Raw genomic sequence first — 26,947 nt, forward strand, 5'->3', positions numbered from 1 at the left:
AGCCCATCTCTGGAACCACTCTCCTAGCTCCAAGAATGATAGTTATGGGTCCAAACTCCTACTATTCAGTCCACAGATGGGATTCTGAAGCTGTGGACACACAATATTCCTTTCTTTCCTGATCCCTGGCTCCAGGCTCAGTGTGACTTGAACTGTTTAAGCATTTACCATGGAACACGGAGCTGCAGTGCTACTTATAGACAGCAGGGGGCAGCAGTAGATAGGGAACAGTTGCAGGAGACAGGTTTAGGAAGAATGGCGGGTCAGAGCTGGGCAGTGGAATTGGGAATAAGGGATGGTGGTCTTCAGATCAATAGGCAAACTTATTTATGCCTTCTTCCCCATAGAGAGGTTCTTATTGTTGGTGTCTATAGCGATCATTGTTTCTGTGACTCCTTCTATTCCAATGAGAGTTTTGTCCCCAGTGAGATCTGTGTGGCCTGAGTGCTGTCCACTCCTTCAGTGTATGTAGAAGGCCCTCAGTAAGGATTGAACCCTCTCATCGGGGTTCAGATATCTTTAGTGAAGTCTTTATCCCCTAGAGGAAAGCCTGTCTCTTAGCCTGGTAATGCCATCTGCATCCTATAAGCAGGGCTTTTCCGAGGGGTCTGAGACCTCCAGAAAAAGCTCTGCCTCCTTAATATAGTTTGTGCAATTTCAATGAAGTGTGTATTTGTTCAGAGGGGTTGATGTCTCCTTGAGAAAGTATCTGTTCCCTCGCTGAGACCCTTGTCTATTCTACAAGGTCTGTATGTTCTTAGTGAGTTTTAAAAGCTCCCCTCAGGATTAGGTAGGCTCTGGATCATATGTCTGAGCATGCGTTTTTCAGTTTAGGGTGGGCTAAGCATATGGTCAGTTGGACAAAGATCAGTGTAGCAGGTGAGTTGATGGGTCACAAGCCCTAAGTAGACATTAAATGGCAGGAGCTGGCTGCTTCAGACCTCAGGTTCACTCTTGTAGCTAAATAATTAAAGATCCTTGTCTTGACAGTCTGAATTGTAAGATGAGGTAGTCCTTGGTGATAACTGTAGGAAGGAAGTGGAGGGTGTCCTGCTCGGCTTCCTTTTGGGTGAAGAGGATAGAGGGAAGTCGGAGGGAAGTAAACTCAATTTGTGGCAGATAGGTGTGTACTTAGGTGAATTAAAGAAGGTAAATTTTTCCTCTTTATACTTGTATTATTTTATATTGCATAGACCTTGTATTTTAAGATCGGGCTTTCTGCTTATGTTAGTAAAAACAAACAACACAAGAACTCAGACCTGACCATTACTTGATCATTATCTGCTCCCCGACTTTGTGACATTTCCCTTCCTTTTCTGAATTTACCTTTAGTGCAAGGAGAACTTGTGCATTTGGAGCCAATATCTGAAGGATCCTCCTCGTCTTCACTTAAGAGTCTTGTACTTTACATCAGGATGGAGATTTATGGAGGCAAAAAGAATGACATGTCCTAAGAGGTGGGAGAGAATCAGAACGAGTTGGCAGGAAGGTTCATATTGGGAATCTGTGCCCTCAAGGTCGCGGAGGAATTTTTCCATGTGAACAGAATAGGGGTGCTGCTCGGTGGGAGACTTGGAGGAGTGTCACCCAGAAGGAACTGTACTACACTTGGCTATCCAACTCTGGAGTGACAGGATCGCGCAATCAGACCACGGAAAGTGCACAACGGATGACACAATGCCTCTTATTAGCCAGCCCTTCACGTCCCAAGCTGCGCGGCGCCGTAACCCAACCCCTGTCACTCCAAGACCCTAACATGGTCACTCCACAGCCCTGCCTCCTCTCGTGTCACATCCAGCCGGGCTACACCCCATCACTCCACGGGCCCGCCTTCTCGCCTGTCACCTCTGGCCCCGCCCCTCCACTGTCATTCCAAGGCCCCACCCCTCTCCTGTCATTCCCTGACCATTCCTTCTGCTTTCACTACGGCTCCACCCCTTCCGGCAAGTCAGCTCCGCCCTTACCCCCTCGTCTTCAGCGGTTTTTGCTGACCCCGCCCCTTCACACACGGCCCTACCCCCTATTGGATGCCTAGCGCACGGCCTCTAGCTTCAGGCTCCGCCCTCACCCGAGGCCCCGCCTCTAGGGTCGACTTGTTTTCCCCGCCCCGGCACCCGCAGCGACCGCAACGGCGGCTAAGGTGTTCGGAACTTGATGCGATGGGGCTTCCCGAGGAGCGGCGCAAGAGCGGCAGCGGGAGCCGGGCTCGTGAGGAGACCGGCGCCGAGGGCCGGGTGCGGGGTTGGTCCCCGCCGCCGGAGGTCAGACGCTCGGCGCACGTCCCCTCTCTGCAGCGCTACCGCGAGCTGCACCGGCGTTCTGTGGAGGAGCCACGGGGTGAGGCTGGGCCCGGGCGACTCTTGGAGGCGCCAGTGAGCAGAGGAGCGGGAGTCCGAGGGGGATTTACCGAGCTCCGTTAGAAAGGGAGGAGATGGAGGGTCCCTGAGGGAGATGGAAAAGGGATTCGAAAGAGGTGGCGTTCTGTGAGAAGAAGGAGTCATCTGTGAGGCGAGACTTCCTAGAAGTTGGGGGACTCTCTGGCGACTTGGCAGTTTTGGGAGATGCGAGTTTTCACGAGGAGATGCGGGTTCCGTGAGAAGAAGCGGGGATCGGTGAGGAGAAAGTTCCGTGAGAAAGAGAGCCCTCGAGGTGAAAGGAAGGGCTCCAAGGAGCAAGGGTGAGCCTTGAGGGAAGGAGAGCCCTGAAGAGAATCACCTTTGCCTCCAATTCAACCATGCCTCCCTCAGACCTTTAACGAATGCGCCCATCTCATTTTGCTCAGCGTCAGTGCAAGTCTGTTTCCCATCTAGGGAGTCCTGCCTCTGTGTAAAATGACAGCAATCCCAATACACAACTGTACGAGTTGTCAATATGCCGATGCTTTGGTTGTTTTGATGGTATAGTGAACAAAACAAGACGGAGTGAGGTTTACCACCAAGCCTGCTTGGTTTTTTGCTTTAAAAAAACAAATTTGGGTCTAAATTCTAGTAACTCAGAGTCTGAGAGACAATTCTATGCCTTGACACGTTCTTAAGTGTCAGGACAGTTTAGGGTGCAAAACCACGATCTGGCCAGGCCTTTAATCCCCTGCATTGGGGAGGCAGAGGCAGGTCTTTGTAAGTTCAAGGCCAGCCTGCTCTGCATAGGTAGTTCCAGAACAGCCACGGCTCCATAGTGAGACTCTGTCCTACCACCATGTCCTGGCTGAGAGGGAGCATGATATTTGGTAGTAAGGTAAACACAAGCCACAAATCCTGCCCGAAAAATACATACATAGCTTTGCTTGCAGTCTTAGGCAGATTTAAAAACTTATATTGAATTTATTCATCTCTAAGATAGGAATACTAACGCTAGATTCATAAATTAAAAAGTCCGAAGTGGGTAATAAAAGGGTCCATTATCGAATTGTTGATACCCAGCAGCCATTAAATAAGTAATGATTTAAATGTTTAAGAACAATGTGGATGAGGCAGATACTGAACAATGCAAAACAGTATCGAATCAAGTGCGAAGTTGTTCATTGCTACAAGTAGTGTCCAACTTTGAGTCCTCAGGTGTCTTTTCCATTTTCTTTCTGTGTATTTTCTTCTATTGTGACTTCCATCTATTTTCCTGGGGTAAGCTAGCACTACACAGTAATTCCTCTTTCATGTATATAGCCTCACACCGTGTTTTTCACTTACATTTTGTTTCCAAGTTTCACAGGACTATAGACAATTTATTTGTATTTCACACACTTTTTTTTTTTTAATTTCACACACTTTGATGACGTTATACTGAACAAAACAAGTCTGTGAGTAAGGTTTACAAATCTGCTTTCTTCCCCAATTTATTCTTTTCTTTCTTGCCCTAATTTTCTGGTAGTGTCAAACTATAAATTCCTTCTATCATCACCTTCTCATATCTCTTTTATACCTTATGAATTATTATTGTTTACTAAGCAGTATTTCAGTTTGATTTGATGTGGGTACAACCCACATTTTACAGAGAAGGAAACTGAAGCTTAGAAAGACTGACGTAAAGCAAGGCTTTCATGGAGTTGGGATTTAAACCTACATCATGTGAATACTATGCTATTCTCTGACTCCACAACTTGTGTTTCATCAAATTCTGTCAATACTACTTCAAAATCACTCTCAGACTGACCCTTTCTTCCATTCTCATAGATACCTTAATCAAAAAAGCAGGAAGCAGTCTCCTAATTTGTCCCCTCCTCCCTAGTCTTAACACCTTCAGTTGTTCCAGTAGACTTATCTAACACCATTAGGCTGATATTCTGGGAACACTGCTTTCATATGTCATTGTAAAAAACATTCTGTGCATCTGTGTATGTGTGAGGGTCTTAGATCATAGTCCCGGCTGGCTTCTTTAAAAAATGGTCACTCAGTATTTTATTATATTATAATTTATATATAGAGAGAGACCATGTACATATATAATTACTAGTTTTTACCACTTTTTAATTGTTGGACTTTGGAGTTTGTTTTAAGGTGTGTGTGTGTGTGTTGACTAGAGGACAACTTTGGTGGCTCAGCAAGCCCCAGAGATCTACCTGTCTCTGCCCTCAAAGCACTAGAATGACAAATGAGTGGCCATATTCCAGATCCTCATGCTTGTGTGGCAGTCACGTTACAAACTGAACTATTTCTCCAGCCCTAGATTTATTATTTATCAATTCTTTATAGTCAGTGTTTCATGTAGCCCAGGCTGGCCTCAAATTTCATGTTAGCTAAGGCTGGTTTTGAACTCCTGATTCTCTGGCTCTACCTTCTAAGCAGTCTGATTACAGGCCTACATTATTGTACCCTTTTCTAGTTTCACTATTGTAGTGTTGCTATAGAAACCTTTTTGGTAATGCCTTCTTCCCTCTTTGGGGTTATTTTCTTTATATATATATATATATATATATATACACACACACAAAGTTAAGTTAGCAAATACATATTCTAAAAAGTTTTATAACTTCTCTTTGTTAGACATTTGTTACAGTGTTGTTGATATATAAAAGTATTTAAAGTATTTGATTCCCTAGACAAACCTCATGTAGCCAAGCATAGGGTTAAATTTTTAAAAAATCTTGTTTTATAGGTATACATTCAGTAGTACCTTGGGTTTATTTAATATTTATTTCCTTAATAGATTGAAAGGTGGCATACCATGTGATTTAGTTTTCAATTATATTATCTAGTCCCACTATGCCAAATTGTGAATTAATTTCTGCTGATATTTTCATTATTTTCAGTGTTTCAGCCTCAAATCATAAAATAGTTTCAAACCTCACTTGGTTTCCTCTCATACAATTTTCATTTGTTTCCAGAGTAAAATGTATACCTATCTTTTGGAAATTAGTGAGAATGTCTTCTCAGGGAAATTCAAGTCTTGACTTAGTAACCTGCAAAATCATACTTGTGTAAGTAGTTATAAGAGGAAATGCTCAATAAATAATAACTAAGAAATAATGAACAAACTAAGCAAAGAGATGATTGTGGAAGACTTTATGGGTAAAGAATTTATTTATTTATTGTTGTTGATTGACTATTGGATACTGCTCATTGTGCTAGGTACTACATGGATATGATTTAAATAGGTGGTAAAATCTGAATAGATACTTTTGAATGTGTGTGTATGTGTGTGTGCTAGAAACAAAGTCTCATAGCACATGCTGGCTTTGAACTCCCTGTGTAAAGACTGATCTTGAACTCCTGATAATTCTGCCTCTATCTCCCAGGTGCTTGGATCATAATAGGCATGTGGCACCACTCTTGGCTCTGGATAGTTAGCTTTGAGTATACAAGGAATAATTTGGATCAACATTTGGGAATAGCCTGTAGGTGTGAGATTAATAGATGACTAGAGTCGACAGATAATGAGTCCTAGGACAGGGTGATTGTAACTTGGTCCTGTGCATGTACTAGTAATCCATTTAATGATAAATATGTTTGATACTTAGGGATATGTGGACATCTCTTTTTGTTGCAGAGTTTTGGGGAAACATTGCCAAGGAATTTTACTGGAAAACCGCATGCCCTGGCCCATTCCTCCAGTACAACTTTGATGTGACTAAAGGGAAAATATTCACTGAGTGGATGAAAGGAGCAACTACAAACATCTGCTACAACGTGCTGGATCGAAATGTCCATGAGAAAAAACTGGGCGACAAAGTTGCTTTTTACTGGTAAAAATATGTATAGTCTATGGCAGAGAACAATCTCAAATTTATATAGCATTTTATAATTCACAGTATGCTTTATCATTAAAAATTTTAAATATTAAAATTAACTAATTGCATGTGGGTGGCATGTGAGTCAGAGGTCAGAGGGCACCTTTCAGGAGTTGGTTCTGTCATTCACATTGTGGGTTGTAGGGATTGAACTCAGATCATCAGGCTTGTAGACAAATGCCTTTTACCTGCTGGTATCTTGCTACCCCATACCTGCAACTCCAGATATCTTGAGATAGAGTCTTACTGTAAAATTCTGGCTGGTCTGGTATTTGCTAGGTAATGAAAACTAGTTTTGAGCTTGCAATAACCCTCCTGCTTCAGCCTCCTAACTGATGGAATTACAGTTGTGTGCCATCCACACTGGACTGTCACAAAGTACTTCAAATTCCATAAATTTACTTGATGCTTACAGTAATGAAAAGAGTAAGCAATGCATCATTAATTTGATATTTCAGCAAGGAAAATTAAATCAAAGAAGTTAAATTATTTTGTTCAAATCATGTAACTACTGGGTAGTGGTCAACATAAAATCAAGTGGCCCTCCTGTTCTTGGTTTATGGCTGCAGATGAGGAGAATGGGCATATAGGAGAGAACAGGATTTGGTTGCTTTTTTCAATCTTGCTTTGGGACAAAAATCGAGAATTATGTTTTTTACCAACTCTATCACTGCTATCATTACCTTTTATTGAGTTAACTCTTAGATACTATGTTTATTAGCTTAAGAAATAATGTGTTTGATGTCCATATAACTACAAAAGCCACTATGCCTGGCAAGATTTCTTTTTAAAATATATGTTTAATTAGTTCTTTGAAGATTTCTTACAATATATTAGGTCATATTTAATTCCAACTCTTCCCCCTAATTCCTCCCAGATCTACCCTCACATGCCTACCCTCTCAAACTTGTCTTTGTGGGACCCCAATGTATGTTAACACTGTTTCTAAGAAGTAGTGTTCAATGGGAGCACTTCAATAGTAATCTGCAAATTTATTTCCAGTGCAATTAATTCTGTGGTAAGACAACCGTACCTGGCTTTTACACAATCACTTGTTCAACAATAATTTTTAAAGATATTGGGTACCAGGACTGGACTGATGTCTCAGTGTTAAGAGAGCATACTGCTCTTGCGAAGGACCCAAGGTCAGCTCCTAGAGCCCACGTAGAATAGCTTAGACTGCCTATAACTCCAGGTCCAGGGAATCTGATGCCCTCTTGTAGATGCCACAGGCACCTGCACTTATGTATGTGCACATGTGTGCATGCACACACACATACATACACACTTAACAAATTGTAAAAAGATAATGGCTACTTAGCCTCATATTAGATGTTATGAATACAGGGGAATGTAGAGAAATGGGAGAGAGAAACAGTGGGCAATTGATTTTCAATTCTTTTATGTTTAAAGTAAAGTAAACCACAGATGGATTACATTTGTTATAATAAAAAATAAAGTGCAAATATGCTAGATACATAATTGTTTCTCTTCGTTGGGCCCCTGTTTGTGAATATACTTACACCACTTCCTCTTCCGTCTCTCCCTCCTCTTTCTCTACTGCTGCTGCTTTTTGTGGTACTGGGGGTTAGACTTTTGCTCGTGCTGAGGGACAGCTCCACCACTGTTGAATTGTCTTTACGAGCAGACTGGCTTCTTGTTATCATAGATGAGAATTTAACTCTCAGATGCTCCGCTAACTTCTTTCTTTCACTAAACACACTTTTAAAGTTAACTTCAGACCACAGTCTTTATCAGAGCAGTGTAGTAAGTGGATTAAGATGGCGTTTACTCTTTTTTCTTCTCTCTCTCTCTCTGAGGTGGGGCCATGCATATCTCAGGTTAGCCTCAATAACTGTGTAGCGGAGGATGACAGAGAGATTCTGATCCCTTTCCCTCTACTTTCCTCTACTGCTCTACTGTGTACTGGGATTAGAGACCTGTACTGCCATGCTCATCTTATGCTGGGGCTTGTCCATGGTGAGCGAGGGCGAGCATCCTACCAGTGGAGCTGCATCCCAGCCTTTGCTTTTCCTTTCATGTACAGATTTTTGTTTTCTCTGAAGTCAGCAATTACCTACCATCTTTTTCTTGTACCACTTGCCTTTATCATATACACAGAATTTCCCAAACTTTTTAACATGTACATGTAATTAAAATAAAAATTTTCGTAACTTTTTATCTGATAGTTCTAGGATTTGAACCTAGGGCCTTGTGCTGTTAAGGTGAGTACTCTTACACTAACCTATATCTCCAGCTCTAGGATCTTTGTTATTTTAGCCAGACCATTGTGGAACCCATTATGTAACCCAGCTTGGTTTCAAAATCATAGAAATTAACCCCACAACTCTGTAGGCAGCTGCTCTGCCTGCCTCAGCCTCTGAGATATTGAGATTAGAGGCATGAGTCATCAGATCTGGCAAGTTTTCTTTTTCTTATTGCTTTCTTCTTGGCTTAAGTAGTGTCGTTTAGATGAACGTAATATTATTATATTATCACATTTGTAGTTCATTTCTTGTGTTGGGACATATTTATGCACTGAAATAATCCACAAGGAACATAACACTCTTTAGAATGTATTCTAGTTAGCTAAAACAGAACCACACAAGGAAGAATTTGGCCTTTTACTTTGGCTTGGCACATAATAAATGTTTATGGAATTATATTATTTTTAGAACTCTATTTGCCTGTTAGAATCTACATAGGTCAACTTTCTTTATAGATTAGCACATCTAAGATTAGCTAGAGAGGGAAAATGATTCCTGAAAGGGTTGTACACCTATGTGAAGATAAAGTGAAGACGAATCTCAAATAGTTTTATTAGCCAACTCTACTTTTCTTTACTATGATGCTGACTTGTTCAAATTGACAACATTAGACTGTGATAGAGAAAAGAGAAAATAGCCATACTAGTCAAATATATTTATTTTCAAATTAAAATTAAAAAACCAGATTTGTTAAATCAGGATTAAGTGTTCCAGGCACAGGCATTATAGGGTTTACCTTCTATTTGGGGAGATTAAATAGATATTTAAAATTCCTTGCTACTAAAAAGTAAACAAAAAACTAAACAACAGCAACTCAGGAGGTTGTGACAGAATGATCAGGAGTCCAAGGCCAGACTTGGCTACATAGATCATTTGAAACCAACCTGGCTGCATGAGACCCTATATCCAAAAACCCAAAGCAAAAAATAAAATATACATAAAATAGATTTTATGTTATGGAGTTGTCAATTGAATGAACTTAAGTAAGATAACAAACTCATGCATCCAGTATCCTGGGATGGTAGAAGGGCGTAGTAGATGTTAATCACTATTGCTGTATTTTAGGACAGTAAAAATACCAAGTCTTACCAAATGGTCAGCTCCCAAACCTTATACATACAGGCAACACTAAACAGACTCAGTAGGTTGTATTTATGTATTTACTCACATATATAAAATAATAAGAATTTTTAAAAAGAGACTATGAATTTGAGTGGGGGTAGAAAGAAGATAGCGGAGGGACTGGAGGGAGCAATGAGATGTAATTATATTTTAATTTTTAAAAGTTGCAAAAAAAATTGAATGAGAAACAAACAGAAGCCAACAAGTCTTTTTAGAATAAAAGGTTTATGCAAGGAAAGATTTATTTACTTAACAAATACTTGAACAAAACAGACAAAATTCTTTTCTTTATGGAATGTAAAGAGACAATAGCAAACAAACAAAATATGACAAATAGGGGTTGAGGATATAGCTCAGTTAGTAAAGCGTTTTCCTTTCAAGGACTGGAATCCAGTCCTCAGAGCAAGGGAGCGACAGTGCAAATAGGACTAACAAAGGAAGATGCTTTGATGGGGTGACATCATTTGGGCAGAAGTTTGAAAGAAATGATGCAGTGTGCCATGTGATAATTGGGCTAGAGAAGAGAAATGTTCCAGATAGATGGAAGAGCAGGCGTGTACTGATGCTTGGTGTGTGTGAAAACTGGTAAGTTAGTATAGCTCAAGCCATGTAAGGGGAGGTTCAGGGGAAGTATTGAGGTCAGCAGGCTGCTAGATCATTTAGAACCATGAAAGCCAATAAAGATTGTGGCTTTTTATGCATGGTGAAATGGGAATGACTAGACAGTCTTGAGCAATGGCATGGCAAAGACTTGTATTATACCTAGGATCTGTCTTTTACATTGAGAATAAAAAGTAGCTCTGAGACAAGGTATAGTAGAAGTCTCGGTGAAACACAATGATTTAGGTAATAGTTGCAGTTGTAAAAGTGGTTAAAAGTACTCAAAATCTGGATCTATTCTGAGTAAAGAGTCCATGGAATTTGCTGTCTTGGAAGGTTTTCAGCCTGATGACCTCAACACTTTTTAGATAGTGGATAAGGTCCAGAATCGAGAGATCACTACTTTTGAGATGTTAAAGAAGAATGGTGTGGCCACAGCTAGATTTAAGATTAATCTGAAACTGGGCCAGGTGGCACACACCTGCTGTCCTCACAATTGAGAGATGGAAGTAGGAGCCTCAAGAGTTTAAAGCCAGCCTCAGCTACACTGCAAGTTTGAAGCACACCTAGCTATTTGAGACCCAGCCTCAAAAGCAAAAAAACAAAAACAGAAAATGTGTGTGGAAGCAGGAGTGTGAATCGAGAGAACTGAGAGTTTGTTATTCAGGGTAGAGACCCCTTAACTGGTGCTGTTTACAGGTAGACAGTACCAAGATTGTTGGGCTTTGGTGACTGGGGACCTTTCTTGGAGTAAACTGGAAATAGAATTCAATTCTACTACATATGACAAAAATACCAGTCATCAACCATTATTCCCACTTTCTTCCCATAAACCTTATTTAACCAAGGCTGATCTTTAACTTGCCACGTATCCAAGGATGCTCTTGAGCCGTTATATAGGCTACATAAACAAATCACTTACTATCTCTCAATTCTTACTCGTTTAGCAGCCTATAAAATATGTCACTTGTTATCTCTCCCTGCATAACTATCCTAATATTTTGTGACCAATTATTTTATTTTTTTTTTTTTAATATTTTTATTACATATTTTCCTCAATTACATTTCCAATACTATCCCAAGAGTCCCCCATAGCGCCCCCCACTTCCCTACCCACCCATTCCCATTCTTTAGGCCCTGGCATTCCCCTATATTGGGGCATATAAAGTTTGCAAGTCCAATGGGCCTCTCTTTCCATTGATGGCCGACTAGGCCATCTTTCCATACATATGCAGCTAGAGACAAGAGCTCCAGGGTTCTGGTTAGTACATCATGTTGTTCCAACAATAGGGTTGCAGATCCCTTTAGCTCCTTGGGTACTTTCTCTAGCTTCTCCATTGGGAGCCCTGTGATACATCCCAATTATTTTATTAATCATGTAAATCATCACTAACACACTAAGACAAAGACAGTGACAGAGAAGTTACAGGCAAAATCTTATTTTAGAGGACAAATTTAACCCTTGCTCAAATGAGCATGTGTCTGTGAAAGATAAGATATTAAACAGAATTCTTGTTTCTTTCCTCTCTGTTTTTTTCTTGTAGTTCATCCATTCTTTCCAATAAGTTTCCTTCCTCTAACTTAACTAAAACGATATCTTTCTGTTCCATTCCCATTAACAGTCAGTTCTTTCCTACCGTGTGGGTTCTGGAGATCAAACACAAGTTGTCAGGCTTGGTGGCGAGTCGTCTTATCTGAAGAGCCATCTCACTGGCACAAGATGGCCCTTTAAAAATGATTAATCTGGTCATCCTAGTTTTTATTTGAGCTTCTTTTATTTCTACTTGAATTATGAACATACTGATTACAACTTCAAAATTTCACATCTAGGGTCTTTGAGCCTTAATTTCTTTGAGCCTTTTACTTTAGGATCATCTTTAGAGTTTATGGGTTCTCCCTGTTTCTTAAATTCCTTCTCTAAACATTAATGAGTTCAAATCAGATTCATTCTTTAAGGAGCTCTATATGGATATGCAGTAAGGAAGGTAAAGAGAAGTTGTTAGATCTTTCACGCTTTTGTTAACTGTCTTGTAGCTCCTTCTGACAAACCTAGACATAATCCTATAAATAAATCAAAACTGCAGAACTCTTGAGTTATTCTGCAAGGTGTTTTCAATAATGTGTGGTTACCAGAGGAGGCCCATCACCATACACATTAACTTACGTTAACTCTTTAAGTCTTAGTTTTCCCATCTGTAGAATGGGAAGAACAGATTTTATCACACAGATTGTTGTGAGAAGCCATGGATTAATTTTTGTAGGAGCAAAGATGAAATCCCAGAGTCACATTGCACTGTACAGATTGTTGTGAGAAGCCATGGATTAATTTTTGTAGGAGCAAAGATGAAATCCCAGAGTCACATTGCACTGTTTTCTTTCTCATGTTCCTGTGGAAATCTGTGATATATGTGTGTGGGAACTTGCAGAGTTCATGTAAAAAAAAAAAAAAAAAAAAAAAAAAACCTTTAAGCTTTTGTAGTGTTTTTTGTTTTATGGATGAGGTAATACTGAGTCCACATTCTCTGGTTCTTCACATGATATAGTTTCCTACATAATCCTTTTAATCATTAGCCTGTTTCCTCCAGACATACTTTAGTTGGCTAAGATCTCTCAGATACCAGCTGTGGTCTGCTTCCCATCTCAATGTTGCCATACTCTGACTTGTCATGACTACAGTGATACTAACTACACAAGCAGCTGTGCTTGGCTCTTCAGCTTCTTACAGCTTTCCACACTGCCAGAAATTGATTGATTGATTTCTTCCTTGTTTCTTTTTCTTAGAAATAGGGTCTTGTTGTGTAGCCCTGACTCACCTGGTACTGAACTCATAGAAATCCTCCTGCCTCAGCCACCTAAGTTCCAAGATTACAGGTGTGTGCCATTATTCCTGGCTATAAATTTCTCTACTTATTCTAATAAAAAACTTTGTCTTCTGTTGCTATACTTATGTATTTATTCCCTTATTTTTTTTAACCTGGATATAATTTATAACATTTTGGAGCTTGTGGCTCAGACAGTATAAATAACTTGGCTAGGGTCTTAAAGTAATTATAATTTATTCTGAAAGGGGGCAGTTTACATTCTGTCATCCAGACACCATGCTTCTACTCACATAGCATTTGTCTATTAGTAGTTTTTTAAGAGAGTAAAAAAGAGCTGCTTTTGGAAATGTCAACTACTATTTATAAAGCTAAAAATATTAAAGTGAAATCTTAATAGAGTAGTATATTTCCCTTAATTGAGATGCACTTGCTCATTAAATAATTTTCCACTGAATATGTACAACATATAATTTACATCGTAACTTGAGAACAAGCTTAGAGAAATTCATAGGTGATCAGCGGAGAGGCACTTTTGTAGTTCAGGAAGAGTGGACAATAGTGATAATGGTAGAAGTCAAGGAAAATGGGCAGATTTTTGTATAATGTGAAAGCAACGTCAATAGATGTAACAGATGGGCCTTATTCATAAGAGAATAAAGTAAAAACATATCTCCAAGGAGGGCCAGCAGTATGGCTCATCAGGTAGTGAGTGGTGCTTGCCACTAAATTTGATTACCTGAGTTTGACCCCCACATGAAAGAACTGACACCCTCAACTTGTTCTCTGACTTCCACACATATGCTATGTCATGCATATATGTGTATGTGCATACACACGTAAATAAGTAAATGTAAAAAAAATACATTAAAAAAGAATCTCTCCAAGGAGCCAAGTGTGGTATCAATGTATATAATCCCAGCACTCAGGAGGCTGAAACAGGAGTATGGACTGGGCTACACAGAGCAACTATGTTTCAATAAAAATCAAGGGCTAGAGAGATGGCTTAGTGGTTAAGAGCACTGTCTGTTGGTCCAGAGGTCCTGAGTTCAATTCCCAGCAATTGCTTGGTGGCTCACAACCATTTGTAGTGGGATCCAATGCCCTTTGTGGTGTGTCTGAAGAGAGAGACAGTGTACTCATATTCATAAAATAAATAAATCTTTAAAACAATGACAACAAAAAGACACATCTCATAAGTTTTTCTTCATGTGTCTTATCAACTGAGAAAAAGGAAATGCAATTTCCGTTATTCTAGATGAATAAGATACTTGGAGGAGAAGTTTTGGGAGAAAGACCAAAACTTTTTGTTCCATACTCAAACATATAAAGTTGTAGTTGTGACAAGTGTTAGAAAGTCATTGAAGGCCAGGCGGTTGTGGCACACGCCTTTAATCCCAGCTCTTGGGAGGCAGAGGCAGGCGGATTTCTGAGTTCGAGGCCAGCCTGGTCTACAATGTGAGTTCCAGGACAGACAGGGCTATACAGAGAAATCCTGTCTTGAAAAACAAAACAAAACAAAACAAAACAAAACAAAACAAAACAAAACAAAACGGTCATTGAAGGGTTCAAGTATGAATACAACAGATCAGATTTACATTTTGAAAAATAAACATTCTTTTGATTATGAGTATATTTAAAAAGATAAGGAACCCAGCCTGAGGATTTGTAGGTAGAGGCCTTAGTTACTTTGGGATCTTAAACAAGTAATGACATCCTTCCTTTTTTTTTTTTTTTTTGGTTTTTTCGAGACAGGGTTTCTCTGTATAGCCCTGATTGTCCTGGAACTCACTTTGTAGACCAGGCTGGCCTCGAACTCAGAAATCCACCTGCCTCTGCCTCCTGAGTGCTGGCATTAAAGGCGTGTGCCACCACGCCCGGCCCAATGACATCCTTCTTGAGGTTTAGTTTTCTCATCTTTCAAATGGGGATAGCAAATCTTGTCCATCTCAAAAGATTACAAGGGAGCTAGGTCTGGTGGAACAGGCCTGCAATCTCAACTACTCAAGAGAATTAGCCAGTAGAATTAGCCTGCTTGTGCTGTAGAATAAAGTTTAAGTCCAGCCTAGTGAAAAATATGTGAGATGGTTAGGGCTATAGATCAGTGGTAGTGTGCTTTTATGAGGGCCCTAGGTTCAGTCTCTAATTTCATCAACAAAACCAGAAGAACTGCTACAAGGATTAGCTGAAGTTTAAGATGAATAAACATACTATGACAATTAAAAAATTATCATAATTACCAAAAAATTGCAAATACAATGAAAATAACTTTTCCCTGAACAACTTGAGGGTAATAGAAATAAGAACTTTCTCCTGTATAACCATAATATGACTCTCAAAACAAGGAAATACAAGGCCAGCCTGGTCTACAGAGTGAGTTCTAGGACAGCCAGGGCTTCACAGAGAAACCCTGTCTCAAAGAAACAAACAACCCAAAAACAAAAAAACAAAAAACAAGGAAATCAATATCCATATATCACTTACCATATCTTTTGACTCCATTGCCACTTTGTTGAAATTGTGTCAGTAATGTCCTTTATAGCAAGAGGGCTCAGCAATAAAATTATATATAAAATATGCTGCTTTGTCTTTTTAGTCTCCTTCATTCTAGTCTTCTTCAGTTCAGTCTTGACTCTCATGGTCTTAAAAGACTATCTTTAGGGGCCGGAGAGATGGCTCAGCGGTTAAGAGCACTAGCTGCTCTTTCAGAGATCCTGAGTTCAATTCGCAGCAACCACATGGCAGATCACAGCTGTCTGTAACTTCAATTCTAGGGAATTCGACACCCTCATACAGACATACATACAGGTAAAACATCAATGCATGTGAAATTAAAAAATATATAAAAAGACTATCCTTTCAGTCTTAACAGACAACAAAATGTAACCCAGATACTTACCTAAATTGGTTGCTATTTATTTTATACCAATAGTTGAGATATATTTATGGAAATCTATTCAGTCATACAGGCATCTTATTACTAACTTTAGCATCAGCTGTTCTTGATGACTGAATAATTGAAGTAGTCCCTCAAACAACCTAACATCTTAATGTCTATTAGAGAATCTTAACTATGACATCTAGATTTAGTGGACTTCAATCCATAAATACTCTACTAGACTTTAGCTGCAGGTTTTTAACTTTCTGATATTTATAAATATTTATAGGTAGGCTTCAGATAATACGATGATAAAAGAAATCTGGTCTTTGTTTTCATGGGGCTCACAAGATTATCAGCTGCAATCTTGTTTAGAAATGAGTTGTTAAGATCAATGTGAAATAAAGAAACAAATGTAAAACAGGAAATTATTCCAAGGGAGAGTGTGGGAATGTGGAGGTCGTATCTCCAGGAGCAAATGGCCATACCTATGCTCCCATGACTCTTGACAATGCCAAGGACTTTTTTTTTTACATGTGTGTGTGTGTGTGTGTGTGTGTGTGTGTGTGTGTGTGTGTGTAAGCCGAAGGACAGTGTATGGGAGGCAGTTCTTTTTTTCTACCATGCATGTTCCAAGAATCGAACTCAGGTTGGCAGGCTTGCCAGCAAGCCCCCTTACCCACTGAGCCAGCTCACCATTCATCAAGGACTATTAAAGTTGAAATATGAGATCTGCCTTGCTTGATTGAGGTTGTGGGTCTTTCAGGAAGTTGTCAGCAGTTGAAAAGATCATGGTTTGGTTGCTGCAGTGAAGCAAATAGTCTGGAATTCAAAACCCAGGCCCTGGGTACAGGTTTACATTTTAGCCCCTTATGTGACCTTGGCAAACTCTTCCTCTGGACTTCTTGTCATTTTAAAAAGAGAATAGGAATATTTGTTCTATCTACTGCTAGGGTAGTTGTGAGGATCAGGTTAAAGGTGACCTTTAAAACGGTTATGTAGTATAGTCATGTGAGGACCAGCTGCACCTGGATTGATTTACTCAACATGTGAGGCAGGTATGGCATTACTTTTCTTTGATCTCTGTATCAGCTAAGTTTTCCCTTTACCCCATGTAAGCAAGGATTCAATTACCATATAAGTTTCATACTCTAAATCTTCCAGGAATGAGCCCACTGATCTACTGTAGCAATGCAAGAGCATTTGCTAACCTGACTCCAAATTCTGCTTGTTTCCATCCTCTTCCTTTCTGAAGCTACAGATTTTCTTTGAATTTAGAGAACTGCTCCCCTACCACTGGGAAGGAGAAAAGAATCAACAAGTCTAAGATACACAGAGGTAATCTGCTCTACCACCAGCTTCTCACCTCTTCCAACCTTCTTTTCCTGTCTTATATTTTACAGAGATAAAAATAAAGGCTGAGTTTGTACAAATTCATCTATTGGATTAGAGATAAACAGTAAATGCAGGTCTAGTAACTCCATATTTAAAAATAGGGGATCCTGCATTTTTGTATGTTAACGTAAACACCTGAAAGTTGTGCTAGAAATCCAGGACCCCACCCCAGGCTATTTATTTATTTATTTTTATTTTATGTGTATGGGTGTTTTGCCTGTATGCATTTATGTGCACCACATGTGAGCAGTAACTGTGGAAGGCAGAAGAGGGGTCAGATACCCTGGAAGTAGACTTACAGATAGTTGTGAGCTGCCACATGGGTGATGGGAATAGAACCTGGGTCCTCAGGAAGAGCAGAAAATGCTCTTAACTGCTAAATCTTCTCTCCAGCTCTGCCAGCCTATAACCAGAATTTACAGAAAATAAAACCTCTGAATCTATTTCTAGAAGATTTTCAAATAGTTGTTACACTGGGGTAGAGTACTGAAAAACAGTTCTTTCAGCACTGGGGTTATAGATCAGCTGAGAGCACGTCACCTAGGATATGTGAGGCATACCTCCATAAAGTCAGGAGAGAAACTGATGGCTTTTTAAATCATAGGAGAAGGATGGTTGTGAAAGAAGGCGGAAAAGAGAATTCTAATTTTAGAGATTTTCTAATAGATCAGCGTTAGGAAAGATTACATACAGAAATTGAGGAACTAGAATTTTAATCTCTTAACATTTTCTGGCTATGCGTTGGTGGTGCAGCAGTCCTAGCATTTAGGAGGCAGAAGCAGACAAATCTCTTTAACCACACAGTTCTCAGGGCTTTAACACATAGATAGAGTCTTCCTTAACCTTTCCCTGCTGACTTTGGAAATCTCTCCCTTTGGAAAAGGCCATGTTATTTAGAAGGAAAATGTCTTGAATAGGTAGGCATTTGAATACCCAGCTGCTGTGTCCAATGTGACGACTACTAAGCACAAGTTAATTATATTTAAAGTAAGACTAAATAAATGAAATTTTCTATTTTTAAGTGTATACTAGTCATACATGGCTAATGGCTACTAGGTTGGATAGCACCACTTTAGAATGATGTAGTGTGCTAGGGAACCCCAAGGCCATCACTTCCTATTCCTGTGCCTTAGGGTTCTCATATGTAAGAAGAATGGTGGATATCAAAAGCTCCATTCTTTAACTTTCTGAGTGGTTTATAATTCAATTTTGGAACTAGGCCTCCCTCCACCTTTTAGTCTTTCTGCTACAGTTAGAGCACAAGTATACCCAGGGGACACTAGGCTGCTAATTTGTCAAATGATGTTTCTACTTCCTACTCCCTTGGTAGGAGGGAAACATGACCTGAGGGTGTGCTTACATCAGAGATCCTTAAATCTGTGCAACACTTGATGGGTCATAGAACTCTTTTGTTATTTCTTCATGTTATACTTCTTTTTTTTATTAATTCTTTTTTTCTTTCTTTTTCATGTTATACTTTTGAAATATTTTTTTTTACTATTTTTTTTGTTGTTGTTTTGCTTTGTTTTCCAAGACAGAGTTTTTCTGTATGGTAGCTTTTGCTGTCCTAGAACTCACTCTGAAGACCAGGCTGGCTTTTAACTCACAGAGATCTGCCTGCCTCTGACTCCTGAGAACTGGGATTAAAGGCATGCACCACCATGCCTGGCGTGAAGTACTCTTCTGTCAGGCATGTAATGGTATGCATACAATCTCATAAACTCCAAGGTTGGGGGAGCTTGGGTTACATAATGAAGGAGACCTGGTCTCAAAAGACCAAGGCTTAGAGGAATTTTTTTGTTACTTTGTTTTTTTGTTTTTTGTTTGTTTGTTTGTTTGTTTGTTTGCTTGTTTTTACGAGACAGGGTTTCTCTGTGTAGCCCTGGCTGTCCTGAAACTCACTTTGTAGTCCAGGCTGGCCTCGAACTCAGAAATCCACCTGCCTCTGCCTCCCGAGTGCTGGGATTAAAGGCATGTGCTAAGGCTTAGAGTTGTAAATCAGTTCCAGAGCATTTGCCTAGTATGTACAAGGCCCTGAGTTTGATCACCAATACTGCTGAAAGGCCTTACAATTAATCTTCAAGGATATAAATTGTATGAGGAATTTGTAAAATGAAAAGTCCAACATCAGTGTGATGGCACACACCTATAATCCCAGCATTCCCTGAAGGGTTATCAGGAGTTTGAAGCCACATTAGCTGCATAGGCAAGACTCTGTCTTAAAACCAAAACCAAAAAATACCAAGGCCACATTCTCTGGAGAATGATCTAGTGTAAATAGTTGCTAGAGCTGTCCTGGGCAAACTGAACAATCCTATTCTTACTCCTCTAGTGCATGTTGGAGTGTTTCTCAGACTCTGTGTTACTAGCATTACTTGAGTATACTTTCAGCAATACTGGTTTTGTTTGGTTCTCATAACAGAACCTGCTTTTTAGTATCTCTGCAAATCTCAATTCTGTGTTACCTTCAGGGGTAGAGATTTCCTGAAGGAGCGTATCTTTGGATACCTCTGACGGTTAGAAAGGCTTTCTTTATATCGAGCTCTCCAAAAGAGATCTAACTATTCCACTTATAGTTACATAGTGCTGGCCTGCTTCGTTTCCATAAAAATCTTTCACATTTACTAATTCATTCAGAAAAATGTATTAAGTACTGACTATAAACAAGTTTCTGCGCAAGACGTTGGGGATTTAGCAGTGGACAAGATCACTTTGGCCTCTACCTTCAGGATCTAGCTTCTATCGTGCAGGGGAAACAGCCAATTTTCTTGTAGCTCTTTGTTATTAGTTTTGGTGTGTATGTTTCTATGGTGTGAACATATTTATATGTGTGCAGGTGTATATGGAGGCAAGAAGTCAACACTATGTGTCTTCCCCTGTTGCTATTTTAGTTTCTGAGACAGGGTCACTCACTGAGTCTGGAGCTCACCAATTCAGACAATTCAGTGAAACTAGCTAGCTAACAAGCCCCAGAAGTCTTCATTTTCACCAGCATTGGTATTTCAGGAACATGCTGCTGTACCCAAGTATCTTAGTGGGGGCTGGAGATCCAAACTCGGGAAGATAGTAAATGAGTATGGGGTGTTCTGTCTGTAAGAAGGCTAGTGTGACTGGAGCCTTAGAAAGGAGAGTGAGAGAATGGCCCAAGATGAAATAGAGGAAGAGACAGGGTATAGGAGTTTGGTTTTTCTTCCTTATGTAATGGAATTGATTGATGATTTTTAGGCAGAAGGCTATGAGGCCTGATTGATGTTTTTAATTAAGCATTCTGAATGATGTGTAGATAAAAAGGGGCAAGAGTGTAGTGGGAGATCAGTTTGGAGGCCATTGTGATCACCCAGGCAACAAATGAAAGTAACTATAGCTAGGTGAAGGCAAGGGGTCGGGGGAGGGAGAGAGAGAGGGAGAGAGGGAAGGAGAGAGAGGGAGGGAGAGAGGGAGCTGAGAAAGGCCATGGCACCCCTCAACAGCTTCCTTTTTTTTTTTTTTACCAAGATAAACATCTGGTTGGTGCTCCTCTCATACATAGCAGGTTTGACTTCTTATCAAGTGTTTGGTTTTTGCACAGCCTGGCTCACTAGGGTAGAACGCCCCCCCCAAATGGTTCTATGAATAAACCAAATTTCCCATTCATCTTTTTTTTTTTAAATCTCTTCTCCTTTATTTTATTTTTTATTTTTTATTTTTTTATTTTTATTTCTATTTGGCCCTGCTCCAGCCATATTTATTTCATATACTGTCTTCAGACAGATTAGAAAACGGCATTGAGTGCTCATTACAGATGGTTGTGAGCCACTATGTGGTTGCTGGGAATTGAACACAGGACTTCTGGAAGAGTAGTCGGTGCTCTTAACCACTGAGTCATCTCTCCAACCCTCCATTCATCTTTTATTGGAAGGCAAAGTATTGGAGATCTTAGAGCATGCTGGGCAAGTACCCAGGCCTACCACCCATCTTCTTCCCAGTTCTTTGGTCCTATTTTATGCTTTACTTGTAGTTGTAAGAAATTAAAATCATCAATCTGGTCCTTATCCTTCTAGTAGAAAGAGAGGATCTCTGTCTTCTCTGTTAATCACTTATGAGTCTTCTAGTGATTTGCCCACATTCTTGAGTTCCTGATTATTCTGGCCTTATTTGGAAGAGGCAGAGAAAGAACATGACTCTTGCCCTCTAGGTGTAATAGGAAAAGTTAGACCCATACAAGTGCAATAGAAGTTTGTATGTGCAGGATCACAGTCAGTGAGACACTAAGGAAGACAAGTGTTAGGCAGATGTCCCCAAACAGATGTGTGTTTATGCTTCATGCTTGCAGTGAATTCCTGATGTTAAATTGACTTTTCAGTTTGTTCCCTGATTACTTGCCTTTGTTATTAGATGAATAAAATAGAGAATGTCCATTTTCAGAGAAGACATTTTCATTTAGGCACTAAGCTTTAGAAAAACAATGATACCTGATAATGTTAATAGAATAATTTATTTCTAACACTTGGTAAAAATATTAACCTCTAAAATAAAACTTAACTATGTAATGCTTTATATATTAATCCTTAAAATAAATTATGGAAACTAAAAAAAGAAAAAAAAAGAAGTTTGTATGTGTTATGGTGTCACAAGGAAAAGGGGTGAAAAACACCTGAAGAGCGAAAGAAGTTTCTGTTTTGGTTGTAAGTGGAGGAAAAGGGTAATTAGAAATGATTTCTTAGAAGATATTCCTTGTAAAGGTAGGAGCGAGGTGGTCAGTGATAGCCTCACTGACCACCTGGTAATCATAGCACTTGGGAGACTGAGGCAAGACTGCTGTAAGTTTGAGGCCAGCCTAGGCTTCATAATGAGTTCTACTCCAGCTTGGGCTACAAAGTGAGATCCAGTCAAAATAAATAAAAGAAGCCAACATTTCATCAGTGATTCAAAGGTAAAGAGCAAGCCATGTGGTCATCTGGGGGAACAGTACTACAACACAATGACTCTGGGATTTATTGTTTTTGGCAAGCACTAAAGCAGCCCAATGTATGAAGCAGAGGGAACAGGAAAGGAAGAGAGAACAAGAATATGTGAGGGACGAGATAGAAAGGGACTAGATCATGTAAGAATGAGTAGAATTGGAAGGACTTGGACTGTGACTCAAAACTGTATGAGGACCAACCTGAGTGTTTTGAGCAAAGGAGTAACACCTCTGACTTAGCTAGTGGTGGTTTTGACAAGGACAATAAAAATAATTATGAAAACATTATGTATTATATACATATTTCTAAATATTTACTATTTATGGGTATGTAGGTGCAGATATGCAAGTGCCCAAGGAGATGGAGTTTTAGACCATTGTGAGCCACCTGATACGGGTGCTGGGAATGGAACTCACAAGAACAATGTGTATTCTTAACCACTGAGCCATTTCTCCAGTTCATGTATGTGTGTGTGTGTGTGTGTGTGTGTGTGTGTGCGCGCGCGCGTGTGTGATTATTGGTTTTTTGAGACAGGGTTTCCCTGTGCAAGCTCTGACTGTCCTAGAACTCTATAAACCAGGCTGATCTCAAACTCAGAGATCCACCTGCCTCTGACCCCAAGTGCTGGGATTAAAGGTGTGGGCCACCACCACTGACCCCTAAATATTTTTTTTAACTAACAGTGGATTAGTTGGAGGGTGTACACAAGGGCTAGTTTGGAAAGACTCTATGGAGAAGATTCCCCAGAGGAGGAACATGAGAAGATAAAGGGTGACTTTACTGCAGGTGGATTTCCCGATCAGTAATCAGTTAAATCTCTCATTAATGGTTCTGTTTGGTTTCCAGTATTTTAAACTTTTGAAAATTAGTTATCTGTATTTAAAATTTCAGATTCCAGACCTTTAAGGAATGGCAACATTGAACCATTGAACAAAAATTGACTTAACCGATTTAAGTACTAGTACTAGGTGTGTTAAGTGTAGGTACTGGATAGGTCCTTTTGCCAAAGCATGCGTTGTGCTTTCTAGTTGATTCCTCTATTGTTACCCCTAAACTAAGGCCAAATATAATTCTACACATATAGTTGCTGTCACATAGAAAACCTAAAAGAGGTTGTAACAATTTTCTGTGTCTGTCAAAAATTTCAGTTATGTGACCTACTTCACTCATTTACCTGGACATGATTAATTTTTTTCCCATTGAGCTGAGAGTCAAAACACAGGACCTTGTAAATGCTTGAAAAAATACTCTCCCACTGAGCTACAACTCAAACCCAGTCCCTGTTAATTTTTGATCTATCAATTCTCAGTGTGGAAACAAGAGGACTGGACTCAGTCCTTGTACCTGTTTTTTTGTTTTTGTTTTGTTTTTGCAAATCACCCTTTGATCCCAATCATAACTAATAGTTTCTTTAAACCTCAAAAGTAGACCAAATTAATTGTTCTGCTAAGAGTTCAAAGATGCCAGTGGGCTTTATGTCTTGAGAAAGCCAATTCTCATTCCCTTCCCCCTTCTAACCTGCCAGGGTCCCCAGCCTGGTGTCTGTGACCGAGAAAGAAGACACTGGAATGAGTAATGTACCTATATCAATAATTTATAGCTTGTGCCATAGCCAAAGAGAAGAACACACACTGGTGTGTGTGTGTGTGTGTGTGTGTGTGTGTGTGTGTGTGTGTGCATGAGTTCAAAAAAGCTGTGAACGTATGAGCTAGACACATCTGTTCCCATTCATCATCTGTCTATCAAACCTTATTCTCAGTGCTAGAGATATAGCAGTGAATAAGACAGGGAAGGTTTCTGCTATAATGAAGCTTATATTCCAATAAAGTACATGAATAATAACCCTGGCTGGTTAGAAGGGGGAGGGAATGAGAATTGGCCTTCTCAAGATACAAAGCCCACTAGCATCTTTGAACTATTAACAGAACAATTAATTTAGTCTACTTTTGAGGTTTAAAGAAACTATTAGTTATGAATGGGATCAAAGGGATTTCCATTTCAAGTAATGGAAAGTTGTATAAAAAAATTAAAGCAGAATGATTTGATGAAAAGTTTCTAGAAAAGGCAAGCTGTGTCTGTAGGGGGTATGTAAATATACTTTCAGACAGACCTGTGTTTGAATTCTGGTTACATATATTTATGCTTATTTGTGTATGTATGTGCAGCCCCATGGCTTTTGTGACTAGAATGTTTCTATATTAGTATAAATGGTTTTATGCAAATGCATAACAAGGGTGAGCTGGTACGTGAGTATATACACTGGGGATCTATGCAGGGCACACATGTCAGCACTCACGGAGATGTTTGAAGTTTCTGTGGCATTTATCAGTGGGCAGCTTTTCTGCTTCTGGCATTCAAGGCCATTCGCCAGCTTCCTCTGTCCTTGTTCCATCCCGTTTTAGTAAGCTTGCTATGCTTGGCTTCTCTCAGCCCTAGGAGGGGTAAAGCCAAGGAGAAGATAGCAACTGACTCATCGAGCCAGAAGCTGGACAGAAGCTAATAATTTCTGTGTAACTTCTCTCAGTAAGAAAAGGCCTGGCATCCTTGCCTGTCCATGTCCCTTACACTGTGAGGAAATAGTCCTGAGTTGAAATCAGAAGATCTGAGGATCTATTCTTGGCTCTGTCACTTATTATTGTGCGACCTTGGCTGGCTAGCTCTCTCCAGGTTTCAGTTTCCTCCTTCATATGTACTCTGGATAGTAAAGGGGGAGGGAGCACAGATGGCTTGTTGGGGATATTATATAGTATTGCATCTGAAAAAGGAAGAGGAACATTTTGAGTACAAGCAAAGTCATGGTGAAAAGTGTGGAAGAGGCTGGGCAGATGGCTCAGTGGGTAAAGGAACTTGCCACCAAGCCTGATGACCTGGGACCCACATGATGGTATGGAAGAATCAACTCCTCTAGGTTGTGCTCTGACCTCCACAGATATACCATAGTATGTATTCCTCCAAACAAACACAGAAATATAAAATGGAATTTAAAATGTGGAGGTAGGCATGAGCTTTGTATAAGGAAAGCCAGAAAGAATACACTTAGAATAAAATGTAAACTTACCACTCCTACAAGGCCCTGCATGATTGGCTGATGCATAGCTCTTGTTCTCATCTGTTACTGGCTGTATTCCAGCCACACTGAGTTCCATTCTGTTCTTTAAGTAGGCCTTAATACCTTTCTGTTTGATGCTTGCTGTGTGCTGAATATTCGTTCTAAGAATCAACATGGTTACCTATTATTGAGGTCTTAGCTAAAATAGTACTTCTCCAGGACTTCCCTAGACTCTTATCTAAAGTGGTTATCTCTTAATAGTGATCAATATATAAAATGCACATATCTTTTGGCCCTAAAATTATATTTCTAGTAATTTATCCTATGGATATATTTTCAAATGATACATGAATAAAGATGGCCATTGAAGTATTACTTGTTAAATTAATTATAACATACAAATAGTAAATAAAGAGCATAAAACCATTCTTGGTAGAGAATGGTACCAAGCCATATGTTTACATGTTTAAAAAGCAAGCTGATTGAGTTATACATGTAACATTTGTTCAGTTTATCTCATGTATATAATAACTAAAGGGTAAAGCTGTACCTCAGTGGTAGAACACTTGCCTAGCATGCCTGAAGCTCTGGTTTACATCCCTATCAACACACACACAAACAAACAAAAAACTATCCAACTGCATGTGTATGATGGCACATGCCTATAATAGGAGCCCTTGGGAATCTCTGACAAGAGGATTGTGATATTAAGGTAATCCTGGGCTACATAGGTTTATACAGTCTCAAAAAGAAGCAATAATTAAAATTCCATCATTTGTATAGAAAATTAGAATATGTAAGAATACATGGGTCGGTCTTCCACTAGCAACCTTAAGATGAAGATGTAGAATTCTCAGCTTCTCTTGCACCATGCCTTCCTGGATACTGCCATGCTCTTGCCTTGATGATAATGGACTGAACCTCTGAGCCTGCCTGGCAGCTGAGGTTCAGCCACCTTGTGGGATATGGTGCCAAATATTACTCATACCTGATGCCCACGGAAGTAGCATCCGTGGACTGGAAGGGGTGCTTCCTACAGGATCCTTTTAACAGGGCCACTGGGGAACGCTACCACAGAGAGATGTTAGCCTGTGGTGGGGGCAAGGAGCCCATGCTCCCGATTCCAGACATGCTGCAGAAGTGTCCTCCCATTGGTGACTTTGTGGATGCCCTTGTGTCGGACATGAATCTGGACTTTGAAACTTTCTTCCTGGATTCTAAATAGCAGCAGCATAGCTCATGTGGATAAGAACCTTGTCACCAGATCCTACAGCTATGAAAGCTCACTCCAGTTTCAGTGGTCACAGCGGAAACATTTCGACAAGCCTTAAATTGACAGAACTCGAGATAAATAGTAGGTTTTAATTACACTGTGCCTCACCTGCTTGGCAGAGTTTTAAGGACTTTTAGTGTATCTGTGAAACGCAGAAGTTTCTAATTATAGAGAACCACCATTCCCTGTGTGGGGGCAGTGTCCAAACTGCAGCCATTCTGTTGATCTCTTAATTGAATGCATTAAAAACTCTGTGGAATGCTTACAAAAAGAGAGAATACATGTACATAGACATCTTTGTCTAATAAGTGAGTCCCTTGAGTAGAGTACCTTTCCCTAAACCTTACTATACCATACTTGGCTAGACTATGAGGAGCTTAT

The 26,947-nt window shown here is 39.8% G+C and overlaps 1 protein-coding gene across 3 annotated transcripts in view; it reads left to right on the plus strand.

The window, feature by feature from the left end:
* Positions 1 to 2,057: 2,057 nt before the first annotated feature.
* Positions 2,058 to 26,947, plus strand: part of Acss2 (acyl-CoA synthetase short chain family member 2) — a 44,460-nt gene continuing 19,570 nt past the window's right edge. Inside the window, exons 1-2 of one of the 3 annotated variants that reach the window (XM_021181131.2) lie at positions 2,058 to 2,337; positions 5,980 to 6,175. In XM_021181131.2, the coding sequence (XP_021036790.2) occupies positions 2,160 to 2,337; positions 5,980 to 6,175 (374 nt within the window). In that variant the 5' untranslated portion in view covers positions 2,058 to 2,159. Of the gene's footprint in view, positions 2,338 to 5,395; positions 5,411 to 5,979; positions 6,176 to 26,947 lie in introns of those variants that run through there. The other 2 variants (XM_021181137.2, XM_029470289.1) reach the window with 2 other exon arrangements.

The sequence above is a fragment of the Mus caroli genome, chromosome 2 (genome assembly GCF_900094665.2).
Source record: "Mus caroli chromosome 2, CAROLI_EIJ_v1.1, whole genome shotgun sequence".
Lineage (NCBI taxonomy): Eukaryota > Metazoa > Chordata > Mammalia > Rodentia > Muridae > Mus > Mus caroli.